We start from the raw sequence: 16,151 nt of genomic DNA, 5'->3' as shown, positions 1-16,151 counted from the left end.
TCTGTCTGTGTGTTCATTGGGCACGTCCCTCACGTCTTTAAGTATAGACACTGATGTGAATGGATTCGCATTGGACCATTGGTCCTGCAGCAGTGAGGTCACAGAATTTTACAGTGTGTGTGTGTGTGTATACGTGTGTGTGTGTTGCCTGTAGTCTGTGGTGTTCAGCTGCTGGTTTGACTGGTCTTATTGGGGGATTTCTCTTGGGTGGGGCTCATGATCTCTTGTTAAGCCCTGAGATGTGTTGTCCAGTTTCTCGGTGTCTTTCATGGGCTCTGAGGTATTTTGTGGTTCTATTGTTGGTTTACACCGGAGACAGACCTCTCTGGACCGTTACATACACTGCACATCTTACATGTGACATCATATAGAAATTATAGACATGATTCAAGGCTTTAAATGAATCTTAATGATGAAAAATGAAAAATCTGTCATCATTTACTCATTATACAACATGTTGTTGTATACATTTCTTTGTTCTGTTGAACACAAATGAAGATATTTGGAAGAATGTAAGCAAACAGATCTGGGGCACCATTGAATTACATAGTAGGAAAAAATAATACTACAGAAGTGAACGGTGCCCCAGATCTGTTTGGTTATTAACATTTGTCAAAATATTATCACTCAGCTTGAGAGTGAGTAAATGATGACAGAAAAAGTAAAAAAAAAAGTGAGCTATTCCTTTAAATCAATTGAAGATAGAAATGATAGAAGTGTTTAGGTGAATAAGAACAAAACAGATATATTTACAGGTGTGGAGTTTAAGATAAATTTTTCAAATCTTTAAACTTTTCCAATCTTTAAATGAGCTACAATTTAATATTAACCATGTTTTATCAACATTCCTCTGTTACATATAAAAACCTGATAAATAGGTAAGTAATAGTCATTCAAACCTTTCCTACAAAGAACATTATGATTTATGTCAATCAAATGATCTTATATGTAGGCCTAATTTTAAAAGTGTGAAATCCTAACTGAAATGTTCGTGTTAAATATGCATTATATTGAAGGCTTTTTTAATTTGAATGTTATATAAAAGGTTTAACAATGGAATTATTTTAAATCCTTTTGATGGCACAAATCATTAGGCTTGTAGAACCGACAGGCGGATGACGTCAAAGTTTCGCGAGAGCGATGTGAAAGCAGATTTCTCCGTATGATGTCGAATCGCTGTCGCGGTACTTTGACGTCATCCGCCTGCCATTTCTTGTAGCGCCCTAGAAAGTCGAACAAGTCTATTTTCTGTGTTGGTTCTTTTAAAATCTATTATTTGCAAAAAAATTGTTCGCAACTCTCTGTGGAATCCGATGCGCGAATATAACTCGGATGCACGCACCTTCATGAAGCACTACAAAGTATAGTCGCTTCTTGACTTAATCCAACCCCAAATGTCCACACGTTTGAAAAATGTTTTTAAGCTTCTGCATTGCGTTGTTGACGAGTCAATGATTTGTTTACGAGTGGCGAATCGTGTTGTGCGATTCGAGTCCGAATCATCAGTGAAGCAGAGCGCGAGAGGTAAAGATACGACGTTTTATAAACCGCATTTGGTTGTTTGTTTGTTTGTTTGTTTGTTTGTTTATTTGTTTGTTTGTTGTGTGTGTGTTGTTTAGTACTGTTCATAAATCTGTCTAGAGTGTGACTGTAATGATGAGAGATTCAGCTGCTCGTCTTTTCCTCGTGAGTTCATCTGATCTCTGCCACTGATGCTTCTGGAGGACTCTTATGGCGGAGAGATATTTTTATTGTTGGCAAAATACTGAGGAGGGATCCAGAGATACAGCAGCTGCTAAAACTAACCAGGTCACAGTAAGACCCTTACGAAAATTAACCATGTTTTTTGTGGTTAAAGTCTAGTAACATGTTTCATTTTGGTGTATTGATTACTATCAGCAAAACCATGGTTTTACCCCATATGGAAAAATTTATATTTTTAAATATATTTAAAATAATATGAAAATGGTCATATATATATATTTGGAAAAAATGTGTTTATGTTACGAACCTTTAAACATAACCATTTTAAAAAGGTGTAAATTAAATATATTTTCAACTTCAAAAATACACTTTTGCCATTTGCGATGTAAAATTGAAAAAAGTAAAATTAGAAATTATGTATTTGCTTGCCCTTGAAATACATTTTGAAATATATATTGATGTATGAAGGTTAAAACGAACAGTGTTGGGGAAAGTTTCTTTTAAAAGCAATGCATTACAATATTTAGTTACTCCCCAAAAAAGTAACTAATTGCGTTACTTAGTTACTTTTCATGGAAAGTAATGCTTACGTTACTTTTAAGTTACTTTTGCGTTACTTTTTCTTACTTGGCTGAGGCTTGATCTCTTTCAGGCCTTGCAGGTGTTTTTTATGATCGCAAAAATGTGAAGCCCTGGCCTGCCATCCCCGTTTCTGGCCCAAACTGTTCCCGCTCATGCGCACCGAGTGCGGAATTCTACGTTAATATGTTCAGTTTAATTTAGTAAATTTTTTAAACCCGGATTACAGATTTATTAAACTGAAAAGTAACTTGCATTACTTTTTTAAAAAGTTACTCAAATATTAATGTGTACATTTGTAAAGTAATGCGTTACCCTACTCGTTACTTCAGAAAAGTAATATACATAATGCGCGTTACTTGTAATGCGTTACCCCCAACACTGAAAACAAAATATATTTCCAAATTCACAAATATATTCAATTGAGCATTACTTTCTACAAAATGAATTTAACATATAAACGGTTTCATTGGACGCACGTGCGCTGACGCGATACAAGTCTGGATCCGAACTTTACTTCCGGTTTTGTTTTTTTAATGGTCTGACTAGTTGCTAAACTGATCTCTTGAACAAATGCCTCGTCGAAAATAACAAATGTTTTGGTTTCCTAGGTAATCTATGTGTTGTTTTTTTGCTTGTTATATAAAAAAACTACGTTTAAAGAACTTTGTTGTTATTTACTCTTAGCGGAGTTTACCGGAAGCTACGTGCAGCCGCTTGTTTATGTTGTTACTGCTGAAACCGTCTATATTTAAAACATATTTTTGGCCAAACACTACTACACTAACCATGGTATAACTATGGTTTAAAATAAAACATGTCAAAACCATGGTAATTTTGTGGTTACTATGGTTTTACTACAGTAACCATGTCTTTTTAAAGGACAAGTTTGGTATTTTACACTTAAAGCCCTGTTTTCATAGCCTGGATGCCAGCCGATCTTAGCCCCGCCCACAACATTTTGATAATGGGAATATCGGTCTGGGGTTTCTGCGTTGAGGAGCTACTATGCTAGACCCAAAGCTGGTCGAACCAATCAAATTGTCATGGCGGGCTTTATACGATGATGGACAGATGATCAACAGTAACGTAATGAATCACGTAACTAAAGAGCGCGTGTGTTGAATCTGTTTACAACGAAATGGCTGCCGCTGTGATTGGCCTGAATACCTCTGACGTAAGCAGGAAATGTGACGCTCCTTACCATGTTTGAAAGATTTGCTCACAATGCAATGCTAGCAGAAGTTAACTTAGAGGCTGTGAGTCTGAAGCGTGAGGAATTATGATAATGTCGGTCTTGTCTACATCACCAATCCCAGGAAGTAAACTGTTGCCTACAATCCGTGTGTTTGTTGTAGTCCAAGAAAAGAGATTTACGTTGGAGATGATATTGTTTACTTTGGGGTTCGTACCTTTTGCATATCATTAACATATACTAATACACACCAAAGGAAAGGTAAAATTGTGAATTGGACCATATTTGCTCTTTAACTGTGGTAAAACCATGGTTCATTTTGTAAGGTGAGTCCAGAAATGTTTACAATGACTGTCCCATTTGTATCTGACTGCATGTCCACATCAGAAATAAAAGTTTGTTGATGATTAAACTGATAGATGTTGCTTAAAGTCTTTCTTCTCTCAACAGAGAGCAGCTGCTGATAACAAATGCCAACGTCAACAGAGCCGCAGTCATTGTGTGTTATATGATCACTGATCTCCACATCAAACATTTAATAAATGATGCCTGGAATCTGAGAGGAATTTTTCATCTGATAGTCTGGCAGAATCATGAGAAGTGTTGGGAATGATTTGAATTTTCCCAAACAACTTTAATGACTTGGGATCAGATTCACCATTAGCAACAGGATCTCTTACATAATGTGTCTTCTCTGGCTTCATGATCACAAGCGTCCTTCAGTTTGTATCACTGAAGTTTTGATTTAGGCCTTTTGCATTTCAACATTTTTAATAGTTTGATGAATTCTGATTCCTGCTGTTGGATGTGGTTTGATTAAATAATTCTCAGGTATCTTGTATCCACAGGTCTCAGTCTATAAAAAAAGAAAATCATGTGATCTGCTTAATAAACATCTCAAGAGAGGTGATCTATTTAAAATGCTTGGCAATAGTTTCTCAAATAAGCATTTTGCCAGGACAGTTAACAGTAAAAACACATGCTAGTGATTAATAACACAGCAGTCAGGGGTTATGGGTATCAGTTATACAGTAAGTGAAGAGCCTCTAAGTGTGTCTGAGATGTTCTCTTTTAAATTAGCATTTGTATCCAACTCTTAATGGGTTCTTCCCGCAAACCAGTATTTATGAATGGCCCGAGGCTGGGATTAAGGGAAAAGTATTTGATGAGTTTGTGCCAAGAGCATTTAGGTTAATATCATCTCATTTTCAGCTGGAAAACTGACCAAGCTCAACATAAAACCAACTGTTACAGTCGAGATGTACGCCGCAACATGAAATAACACATTAATACAATGTTGTTACAATGCTAAAAACAAAGTTGTGAGTAGCGCTATATGCTAATTAATGCTATATGCTAACCCTAACAATTGATTATTCTTCAAAATCTGTATCTTCATTTAATACAGACTCAAACATAAGATTTTTTTACACACACACAGAGCTACTGAAGGAGCTGCTCTGAGAAACAGCCAATCAGAGCAGAGCTTAATGTTATTATTCATGACCCTTCCATATAAGGTAATAATAGACCATTTCATTCTAAAGGCAAATCCTAGGTTTGTAAATGGACTTGTAAAACTGACTCTGAATCATTTTGCACTTGTCAAAGACACAAACCTTCTATGTAGATGTCAGAGAATAATTTAACTTTCATTTTATTTCAATGCATTCTTTGGCACCTTTAAGACCACATTTATTTGCTTGATGACCTGTGTTGATGTTTTTTCTACACTTTTAAAGTTCATATCAATATTTAATCACCCATTTTTATTTCTCTTTTCTAGAATGTTCTTGAGTGCATGAACGTCAGATGTGTCCTGTGTCTGTTTGTGAGGTGTTAGACGGATGGACACAGGTGCGTCTTCTGTCTTTCTCTGCCCTCCGGGTTACAGGATTGTGAATATTGGCATGGATGAGATAAGTCGGGGGGTAATTAAGTTTACCCAGCGGTGTGTGGTAAAAATAACCAGTGCTTTCCCCATTACAAGCCTCCAACTAAAAGGTTAGTGTAGTAAAAACACAACAGAATATTAGACAGAAACCTGTATGTGTGTAGAGATATAGACACATCTGTACAGTAAATCTGACTGAATTTAGTTGATTTGAGATCTTTAAAGTCTGCACTTATATTAAATGATCATTCACATGTAAATGTTGTACCCTTTCTCATATAAATGAGATGATAATCAGTTCATAATGTAAGAGTAATGTAATAGGACAGTTCTGTTGTTCTATTTACTTGAACAAAACTCAAGTAAATCAGCTCAGTTATTGCTTGTATTTAAAGTCGCCATAAAAAACAGAAGTAGTGATTGTCTTATTTTCCCGTGGTGACGTACACCCTCCTAAAGGATTATTAGGAACACCATACTAATACTGTGTTTGACCCCCTTTCACCTTCAGGACTGCCTTAATTCTACGTGGCATTGATTCAACAAGGTGCTGAAAGCATTCTTTAGAAATGTTGGCCCATATTGATAGGATAGCATCTTGCAGTTGATGGAGATTTGTGGGATGCACATTCAGGGCACGAAGCTCCCATTCCACCACATCCCAAAGATGCTCTATTGGGTTGAGATCTGGTGACTGTGGGGGCCATTTTAGTACAGTGAACTCATTGTCATGTACAAGAAACCAATTTGAAATGATTTGAGCTTTGTGACATGGTGCATTATCCTGCTGGAAGTAGCCATCAGAGGATGAGTACATGGTGATCATAAAGGGATGGACATGGTCAGAAACAATGCTCAGGTAGGCCGTGGCATTTAAACGATGCCCAATTGGAACTAAGGGGCCTAAAGTGTGCCAAGAAAACCTCCCCCACACCATTACGCCACCACCACCAGCCTGCACAGTGGTGACAAGGCATGATGGATCCATGTTCTCATTCTGTTTACACCAAATTCTGACTCTACATTCTGAATGTCTCAACAGAAATCGAGACTCATCAGATCAGGCAACATTTTTCCAGTCTTCAACTGTCCAATTTTGGTGAGCTCGAGCAAATTGTAGCCTCTTTTTCCTATTTGTGGTGGAGATGAGTGGTACCCGGTGGGGTCTTCTGCTGTTGAAGCCCATCCGCCTCAAGGTTGTGCGCGTTGTGGCTTCACAAATGCTTTGCTGCATACCTCTGTTGTAACGAGTGGTTATTTCAGTCAAAGTTGCTCTTCTATCATCTTGAATCAGTCGGCTCATTCTCCTCTGATCTCTAGCATCAACAAGGCACATTATTTTTTTTTTAAATAATGAAGCTCACATGGCCAAAAAATGTATGTACTTGAAATATAGTTTAAAATATGTTTACAAAAATTTATTTTTCACCAATATTTTTTTTTGTATATTTGAAGATAACTCCGTTTTTAACTTTTTTGTCAAAACATGTTTATTATTATGTTATCATGTTATTATTTTGTTTTATGGTGCAACTTAGCTGTATTTTTTAAGTTATGAAGGTTTAAATCAAAACAAACCAACTGCAGTTGAATTGATATTAATTGGAATGCACAACCAAAAAACGATATTTCTGAAAAAAGTTATCTCGTTTTGCAACGAAACTCTTAATTTTAAAATATATTTTAAAACATTTATATTCACGTTGCATTAGAAGAAAAACTTTGTAAAATTACATATATTTTCAACTACAAAATATACTCATACTTTTACATTTTATACAAATTTAATATTTTGGACAGGAAACATTTTTTGTTTTCTATTTTTTTGTCGTAGTGCTGTAAAATTAGAAATGTATTTGTTGCCTGTAAAATATATTATGAAATATATGTTAATATATGAATGTTAAACTAAATAAATTTTCAAATTTAATAATATATTTAATTCAGCTTTACTTTATACAAAATGTATTTAGCATATATTAAAAACTTATTTTTGGCCAGAGAAATTTATTTATTTGTTGTATGAGTAGGATGTTTTGAAAGTTTTTTTTCTGATGTGTTAAATGTCTCCATCTTTTGGTCACAGTGGGGAACATCTGGTTTACACATGATTCAGGTCGCAGTAGAGTTACATAAGTTTTCACATTTTTAACCAGGAAAAATAAACCACATCAGTGCTGGGCAGGCGTGGGGTTACACAAAACATTCCCTACTGAAAAGACCAGCTAAAACCAGCCTAAGCTGGTCTCACAGCTTGGTATTAGCTGGTTGAGCTGATGTAGGAGGCTGGTTTAAAGGGGTTTTGGACACTTTTTAGGCTGAGAAACTAGCTGACCCACCAGCTTAAACCAGATTGACCAGCTTGGCTAAGCTGATTGGCTGGTCTTAGCTGGTTTAAGATTTAAGCTGGTCCTCCCAGCCTGGCAAAGCAGGTTAAGCTAGTCTTCCAGTCTTGTCAAGCTGGACTCTAAAACCATCTTAACCAGCTAAAAGGCTGGTTTTCCCTACTGAGAAATCCAGCTAAGACCAGCATAAGTTGGTGAGCTGGTTTTAGCTGGTCCCCAGCTTGGTTTTAGCTGGTTTTGCTGGTGTAGGAAGCTGGTTTTGCTGGTGTAGCAAGCTGGTCTAGCTGTGTTTTGGTCACATTTTAAGCTGATCTAGCTGGACTTAGCTGGTCATGCTGGAATACCAGCTGTCCCACCAGCATGACCAGCTTTGTCAGGCTGGGAGGACCAGCGTAAACCACCTTAAACCAGCTAAAACCAGCTACCAGCTTATGCTGGTTTTAGCTGGATTTTTCCGTAGGGTTACCTGGTCTTTTTAGAAAAGTTATGACAATGAAAGTTAATGAACTTAAGACGAAACTTTTTGTACTGCACATAGATGGTAAGCCATTGAAATCTGTTGAAAATTTTAAACAGACAAATTGAATTATGTCAAAGACAGCTTAGACCCCTCAAACATTATAAGGTCGCCATGATTTCACAAAGTAAAATGTGATCCTGGATCAACATTTTAATCAAAGAAACCCCAAATTACCCTTAACTCAAACCATAACAATTTTTACCACTCAAATTAGTGTGAAATAATAGTTTGAGAAGAATTTTTAAAGGGGACATTTTACAAGACTTTTTTAAGATGTGAAATAAATCTTTGGTGTCCCCAGAGTACATGTGAAGTTTTAGCTCAAAATATCATAAAGATAATTTATTATAGCAAGTTAAACAAGCCACTTTGTATGTGTGAGCAAAAATTTTGCCTTTTTGGGTGTGTTCTTTTAAATGCAAATGAGCTGATACTGCAAACATTGATCACCATAATGGTGGTTTGTTGAAATTGGAACTCAATTGTCTGGTCAATTATTTTTCCTTTATCTCTCTCTTTCTTTCTCTGCACTAAATGGCAGTGTCATTGTTGCATAGTGCAGATTAAGGGGCGGTATTATTATAATAAGATCCCCTTCTGACATCATAAGTGGAGCCCAATTTCCAATAGCTATTTTTTCACATGCTTGCAAAGAATAACTTACCAAAACTAAGTTACTGGGTTGCTTTTTTTACATTTTCTAGGTTTATAGAAGCACTGGGGATCCATTTATAGCACTTATACATGAAGTCAGATTTTCATGATATGTCCCCTTTAAAGCCTCTAACCCAATCCTAAATCTCAGTCAATTCCTCCAGAAAATAGTACTTAAGAGTCGCACTTAAGAGTTTACATTTATTTCAGACTGAAATCAATGGATTAGTTTATAGTAAAATGGGGACTTTAATACCCCCCTCAAATTATATTTTGTGCTTTATCTGGGTCCCTCAATGCTTATAGGATGTCCATGACCACCCCAGCCCCCCTTCAATTCGGACACTATAAGTGCCATTTCCCAATATTTCCAAAAATGACTGACAAGCAGAGTTCGCTTGTGATTGGCTGCTCTTCTGAGCACTATGATATCACAGCACTTATTTCATTACAGTGCTAAAGTAAAAAATAATGGCACGAATTAGAGGAGACAAACACTCAGACTGACGCCTCTGACGCTTTACTGCTGGTAATAAAACTCCTGCTGGATTTCATTCACAGGATGTGAAAGAGACGCCAGACGACTTTCATTACACATGCACGAGCGCGCGCGCGCCCACTTTTTCTCGTTTGTGAGCGCACGTGTCTCCAGGATGGATGTTTATTCTCTCTTAAGTGTTTTGTTGTTGTCGTCGGTTTGTTGTCTGTCTAGAGCTGATGATGAAGATGATGGTGTGATATCAAACCCCGCGCGCTCCGTATGTAAACCGGTGCCGAACACGATGGTCTTGTGCTCCGGTATCGGTTACCAGGAGATGCGGGTGCCGAACCTGCTGGGTCACGAGAGCCCGAGAGAAGCGCAGCAGCAATCCGCCTCCTGGACTCCACTACTCGGGAAACACTGCCACCGGGACGCGCGCAGGTTCCTGTGCGCTCTCTTCGCGCCCGTGTGTTTACCGGAGCTCGCGGCACCGGTGCGTCCTTGTCGGAGTCTCTGCGTATCCGTGCGGGACGCGTGCCTGCCGGTCATGAGCGCGTTCGGATTCCCGTGGCCAGAGATGTTCAACTGCAGCCGCTTTCCTGATGGATCGGACCTTTGTGTCCCTGGAGAGAAAGAGCAGAACACCGAGACCACCGATCTACCCAAAGGTCTGAAATCACTTGATACTTTTTATACAAAATAAAAAAACTCTACATAAAAAAACTGCTTTAATATATTACAAACTGGTTCCTTTTGCTGTGATTTATTATTATTATTATTATTTTCTCTGACTTCTGTCAGTTTAAAGAGAATCATGTGGTATTCTTTGGTATGTTGTGACCATCTGTAACAAATATTCCTTGATGCACTAAAATTTTTAAGTTTAAATCAGTTTACATTCACAATTCATTTTCAACTTTACGGACTCGTAAGGAGTTAATTATAAATAATGTTAAAAATTAATAAAAAATAACTAAAAAACAAAGCAGAATATACACATGTATTGGTGTAGATACATTTAACTTAATAACAAACACTTTGAACCAAATAAGTTATATCTTCATGATGTGCTTACTACATGTCTTCACTTTTAGACCAAAGGGGTTGCAAACTACAGCTTGTCAGGAACTTTCATCTGGCTCATGACTAGGGATGGGATGGTATGAAAATTGCATATCATGATTATAGTGACCAAAGTTATCATGGTAATCAATATTATCATTGTTTTGTTAAAATGAGATGGAAATGTAAAAAAAACCTGATAAACACACTGAAAACATTTAAACAAGTTTTATTTTTGAAAATCACAATTTAATATTTCATGTCCGTGAAATTATTTCTGTGGTAACAAAAAAAATCTGTCTAATAAGTTTACCGGGAATGAATACAATATTCCTTAAATGCAAAAATATCTAAAAATTCTTAAATGAAGATGCTTTTTCTTGATGAGCAAAACGACCCAAGAAAATAGTCTAGTTTTTAGACCAAAAATATCAAATTTAAGTGATTTTGTGCATAAAACGAGCAAAAAAAAAATATCTGCCAATGGGGTAAGCACATTTTTATTGAATTTTTCTTGAATTTAGTGTTTAAGAAAAATGTTTAAGATTTTTTGCTTACATCAGTGACAGATTTTTTAGCTTGTTTTATGCACAAAATCACTTAAATTTGGTATTTTTGGTCTAAAAACTTGACTTATTTTCTTGTGTCGTTTTGCTCATCAAGAAAAAGCATCTTAATTTAAGAATTTTTAGATTTTTTTACTAAAAAACAAGACAAAAATACTAAGATTTTTTTTGCAGTGTGCTTTCTTGTGCAAAAAACTATGTTGCATGCGCGCGCCTGCGTCAAACTAATTCTGGGTGGACAGGATTTACCGCGAGTTTTCAAAATCACGGTAATCAAACTCGGTTGTAATGATAATTCAATTTTAAATTATAACACTAACCGTCAGGACATTTTATCTTGGTTAATCATGAAACCGGTGATCGTCCCATCCCTACTCATGACACAGTTTTAAAATGCATTAAATATCATTGGCTTGAGTGAAGATTTTAGTCCAAAATGACTCAGTACAAGCGATGAAATAGATATTTGCATATTTTTGTATCATGTATATGAAATGCAGAAGGCTAGAGATACAGAAAACTGTCTATCTTTTCACACATTAAGCAAATGCTTTTATCCTAAATGACTTACAAAAGTGAGTTGTAGAAGTGCCGTGCAAGTCCCTGACAGCTTACACCAAAGTTTTCACCGATCATTAGAAACATAACCCGTATGAAGAGAGGCCATTTATTTTTTTATAGGCATGCCTTTCAACAACATGTTCTTGTCTCACAGAAGAGAGATGTGTTTTAGATGTTTTTGGATGTTGTGAGAGATGCCGCTGACCGAACAGAGTTTAGGAGATCATTGCACCTGTTAGGAATGGTGAAGGTGAATGTGTCCTTTAGTGAAGGTACCACAAGGTGTCTTTCATTTGCTGACCTTTCATTGGGTTTCTCAGACTGGTTTTGTGATGATTCTTTGGGTTTATTGTGTCATTCAGGTTCTGCTATCTGTGAGGTTTGCACTCCAGACTCAGATGCAGAGTCGGAGATCCATCAGAACTTCTGTAAGACTCAGTTTGGTGAGTAATAACTTCAGGATTGTCATCTCAAACATTCAGAAGATCCAATGCTACATGAATTGAGATGTGTTCTTCTTTACATAGGAGTAAATGATTGATATGATTTGCAAAAGTCAGTGTTGAAAATATCAATTTAATTTTAATCTCTTAACTGCTGCTACCCTGTGAGTGCGACACCTGAGTTTACTTCAATATTTGCATGTCAATTTATTTGAATATGTTACGAAAAAATTATATATTGTTGTAAATATGTTCATATTTTCATATTTCAAAACCTTTAAGCATTAATAGTAATGCAGTGACAGTAATGTATTAATTTGTGACAAGAGTATGCAGCAAACCGTTGACACCTAGTGGCCGTTGTTGGTAAAACCACTAAAACTGTATTTTTTGTATAAAATATATACGTTATTGCATTATTTTTATTTATTACAATACATGTAAAATGATATAACAATTTTTTATTATAATATATATTTAACTTTAAAGTGTCTTCTTTAAAACAAGACCATCCAAAAAGGCCAGGGTTATTTTAATTTTAAGGCGTACATAATTTTTCCAGCCCCCCACTCAAGAAGGGCTGCGCCAGTTAAAGGAATAGTCTACTCATTTTCAATATTAAAATATGTTATTACCTTAACTAAGAATTGTTGATACATCCCTCTATCATCTGTGTGCGTGCACGTAAGCGCTGGAGCGCGCTGCGACGCTTCGATAGCATTTAGCTTAGCCCCATTCATTTAATTGTACCATTTAGAGATAAAGTTAGAAGTGACCAAACACATCAACGTTTTTCCTATTTAAGACGAGTAGTTATACGAGCAAGTTTGGTGGTACAAAATAAAACGTAGCGCTTTTCTAAGCGGATTTAAAATATATAGGAACTATATAGGCGTAATAGCACTATTGGGAGTACTTCGACTCGCCTGAAAAGTCCGCTCCCCTTCTCACTCTCATAATGGGAGAGGGAGGGTGTTACTGCGCCGAGTTGACGTACTCACAAAAGTGCTATTACGCCATAAAATATAGTTCCTCTTTTAAATCCGCTTAGAAAAGCGCTACGTTTTATTTTGTACCACCAAACTTGCTCGTATAACTACTCGTCTTAAATAGGAAAAACGTTGATGTGTTTGGTCACTTCTAACTTTATCTCTAAATGGTACAATTGAATGAATGGGGCTAAGCTAAATGCTATCGAAGCGTCGCAGCGCGCTCCAGCGCTTACGTGCACGCACACAGATGATAGAGGGATGTATCAACAGTTCTTAGTTAACCCTTAAACAGGCAAGAGTGGAAAACGATGAGCAAAAAATCATTTCATGACATTTTTTGTATCATCTGGACTTATGTAATAGATATTCATTGGAATTTTTAAAATATTTGATATATTCAGGATTTTATGAGTTGTATCTCCCGGGATACATTGCCCTATTAAGGTATAAAAAAAGGATTAAGTCATCAAAATTAATTTTTTATTTGCAGCAAAAATTATGTGATTCTGACTTCCTCTCTTGCTCTAAAACATGCCATATATATTTTTTCATCCATTTTAAACTGTGTAAACAACAGGTTTACTAGTAACATTGCATGTAAATAACACAACTAAATATAGGTAGGCCTAACTAAGAATGAGCAGTTTTTAAATGTCTTCATTGGCTTCGTTGGTGCTTTTTCTGCTCCACCTGCAAAAATATATATTTTTTAGATAATACTAGTTTGGTAAATTATTTAAGAATTGATTAATTTTGCATACTACCTGAACTACCCCTCAATGTAAACTATATGTGTCTATATGTGTTTCATGCAGAGGCCTCTTATTGGCTGCAATTTAGCGGAATGCATGCCTAGCATGAGTAAAATTACCTACATTTCTTGGTTCTAATACACCACTGCCCTGTCACAAAAAATTTCATCTTCATCACTTTTCTCAAAATCTGAAGAATTCATTGGTATTGGCTCTATAACTCATATTCCCTATCATTCCTTATACCATAAAATTAGCTGTTGTGAAGCCGCGAAAGAAAATATCCAGTTAAAATGCTAAGATGCAGTCACCTAAATATACGAATATCAGTTTAACCTGCAAATTTGATCATTTATTACATTTTTTCAACTCAAAATACAAAGATAGGCCATATTGTGGTTAATCCCTTTTTTATACCCTAATCAGGCAATGTATCTCAGGGGATACGTATATTTCAAAATGTGATAAATAACAATATAAACAACATATAACCGAATTTTCTTCTTCAGCACCTTAAGACAATGCTCACAATTAATATTAGCAGTATTAATATTTTTTTAAAGAAGAAAAGTAAGATTAATATTCATTTTCTTACCACAAAATCTGACTGTCCTGCAAAACCGGTGGCCATGTTGGATTTGGGTCGGGCTGACCAATCAATAAAAAAAAACTTGAAGCAAATAATGTTACCCACATATTCAAGACAGACCAAGGTTTGATAACTGATAGAAGGATTTGGTTGAAAAATCTTTTTTATGCCCCAAACAAGACACTGAAGAGAGCGTATCCCGTGGTGCACATTGCCTGTTTAAGGGTTAAGGTAATAACATATTTTAATATTGAAAATGAGTAGACTATTCCTTTAAGGGTTAGGGAATTTGCGACTGTAATTTTGTTATAGTGGCATTAAATGAGCGATCAGTCATCCAAATTGGTCTAGATATCAACACTAAAACAGTACATTAGCATCTATACATCACCTATTCCATCTTCGCCAGCGTTCAGACTGAGGATCGGTTCATCGGCTGTGATCGGTGCAGATGTACGCGTGGTGCCGCAGGGTCGGAGTCGTGTGCTGCGCTGGAAGGCTGGACCGCAGGAACAACAGGCGGCCATGGATCAGAGCGCCCTTTGGCTGATGGAGGGTCACAAGTGTTCCTGTCAGGCACTAGAGGGTAAACTCATAGGGTCTTACATCGCCCTGGGTGACATGCAGGACGGTCGCATGGCCCTCAGACGTCTCATCAAGTGGTCTCGTGATGAGAAAGAGTTGAAGAAGTTTATAAGGACGCTTATGAGACGAGACTGCTGAGGTCATGACCTCTGGACTGATAAATGGACCAATCAGAGAGAACCAAACCAACTCCTCATTAATATTCAAAGAAATAAAGAACAAAACATGTCTATATCTAGAGATAGATGGTGAGATGACAACAAGAAACTGAACATTTCTATGTATTTTATGTGTTATTTGTTTTTTATGATAGATAGAAACATGTAAATCATTAAAAATTCAGTTATATGGGAAACTACATTTTTCTTTGCAATTAAAGAATGTTTTAGTACATCTTTTGGTTCTCTTATGTATATTGTTTGTCTATTTTTGTATTTGAGTGAATTTTAAGTATTAAACTTTATCGAGTAAATTTCTCCAAACATTGAAAGAAGAGCCTGAGTCAGATCTATAGACCAGAACATCATAACAGAACAGACTGATATGTTGAGATGAAACACTAGAAGTATTTATTGTGATGTTGAGTATTGAAGTGTAATGATGACACAGGTGTAAGAGGAGTCCACATGCTCAACATCAATTATTCAAACAGCAGAATGAAGCTGATTGGCTGTGACATGACTGCGAACCTTTGTGTTTACCTGTGTGTGTCTGTAGCTGTCGTCCTCACTCTGATCTTCAGTTTGTCTTTATCTGTCTGTCATCTTTCATATCAGGTAAGATTTATTTCATCATCTGTATTCACTGTTTGTTTGTGAACGTTAAATTCAACTGATGCTTTTGTTTTAAAACTGCTGATCTGAGAACAGCTTGTGTAATGTCTCGAGTTACTGCTGCTTACAGAAGACTCTAAATATGTTCTGTCACCTGAAGGTGGATTGAAAACACTATTTATTTCTCACATGCTGAAATATGTTCTCTGAATCTATCATATGTGATTCTAAAGTCATGAATGATCTTCAACCTTCGTGATTTGAACAAAGACCCAACACTTAAACACAACTCGCACGCTCTTATCATTGGAGTTAAAGAGATCATTTATATCCTAATTCATATAAAGTCTTCGAGAGAGAGAGTTTATAGTGATAATAGATGACAAGTTGAGATTTGCCTGTGATAAACTCTTTTTATGTGGTGTTGTGAGTGGTTAATAACTGATGTCTGTGCTG

General features: G+C 36.4%; 1 protein-coding gene across 3 annotated transcripts; it reads left to right on the top strand.

Moving 5' to 3' along the window:
* The first annotated feature begins 1,295 nt into the window (after positions 1-1,295).
* Positions 1,296-15,315, top strand: LOC129438760 (secreted frizzled-related protein 2). 3 transcript variants are annotated; one of them, XM_073865755.1, is made up of 7 exons: positions 1,296-1,524; positions 1,644-1,809; positions 3,929-4,384; positions 5,265-5,482; positions 9,604-10,040; positions 11,924-12,004; positions 14,747-15,315. In XM_073865755.1, the coding sequence occupies exons 5-7, from the start codon at positions 9,674-9,676 to the stop codon at positions 15,058-15,060; spliced, it is 762 nt and encodes a 253-aa protein (XP_073721856.1). In that variant the 5' UTR covers positions 1,296-1,524; positions 1,644-1,809; positions 3,929-4,384; positions 5,265-5,482; positions 9,604-9,673; the 3' UTR covers positions 15,061-15,315. The 3 variants fall into 3 exon arrangements, with proteins under 3 accessions (XP_073721856.1, XP_055053638.1, XP_055053637.2); XM_055197663.2 differs by lacking the exons at positions 1,296-1,524; positions 1,644-1,809; positions 3,929-4,384; positions 5,265-5,482 and adding an exon at positions 6,434-6,471; XM_055197662.2 differs by lacking the exons at positions 1,296-1,524; positions 1,644-1,809; positions 3,929-4,384; positions 5,265-5,482 and having other exon boundaries at positions 7,929-10,040.
* The last annotated feature ends 836 nt before the right edge of the window (positions 15,316-16,151 follow it).

Source organism: Misgurnus anguillicaudatus, unplaced genomic scaffold (assembly GCF_027580225.2).
Source record: "Misgurnus anguillicaudatus unplaced genomic scaffold, ASM2758022v2 HiC_scaffold_33, whole genome shotgun sequence".
Taxonomy (NCBI): Eukaryota; Metazoa; Chordata; class Actinopteri; order Cypriniformes; family Cobitidae; genus Misgurnus; species Misgurnus anguillicaudatus.
This window is presented reverse-complemented; position numbering and strand designations above follow the sequence as displayed.

Coding starts and splice junctions, on each gene's coding strand:
- LOC129438760 (XM_055197662.2), top strand. CDS start 9,488: ATGCACGAGCGCGCGCGCGCCCACTTTTTCTCGTTTGTGAGCGCACGT. Junction 10,041..11,923: donor GACCACCGATCTACCCAAAG/GTCTGAAATCAC, acceptor TGTGTCATTCAG/GTTCTGCTATCTGTGAGGTT. Junction 12,005..14,746: donor CTTCTGTAAGACTCAGTTTG/GTGAGTAATAAC, acceptor CATCTTCGCCAG/CGTTCAGACTGAGGATCGGT.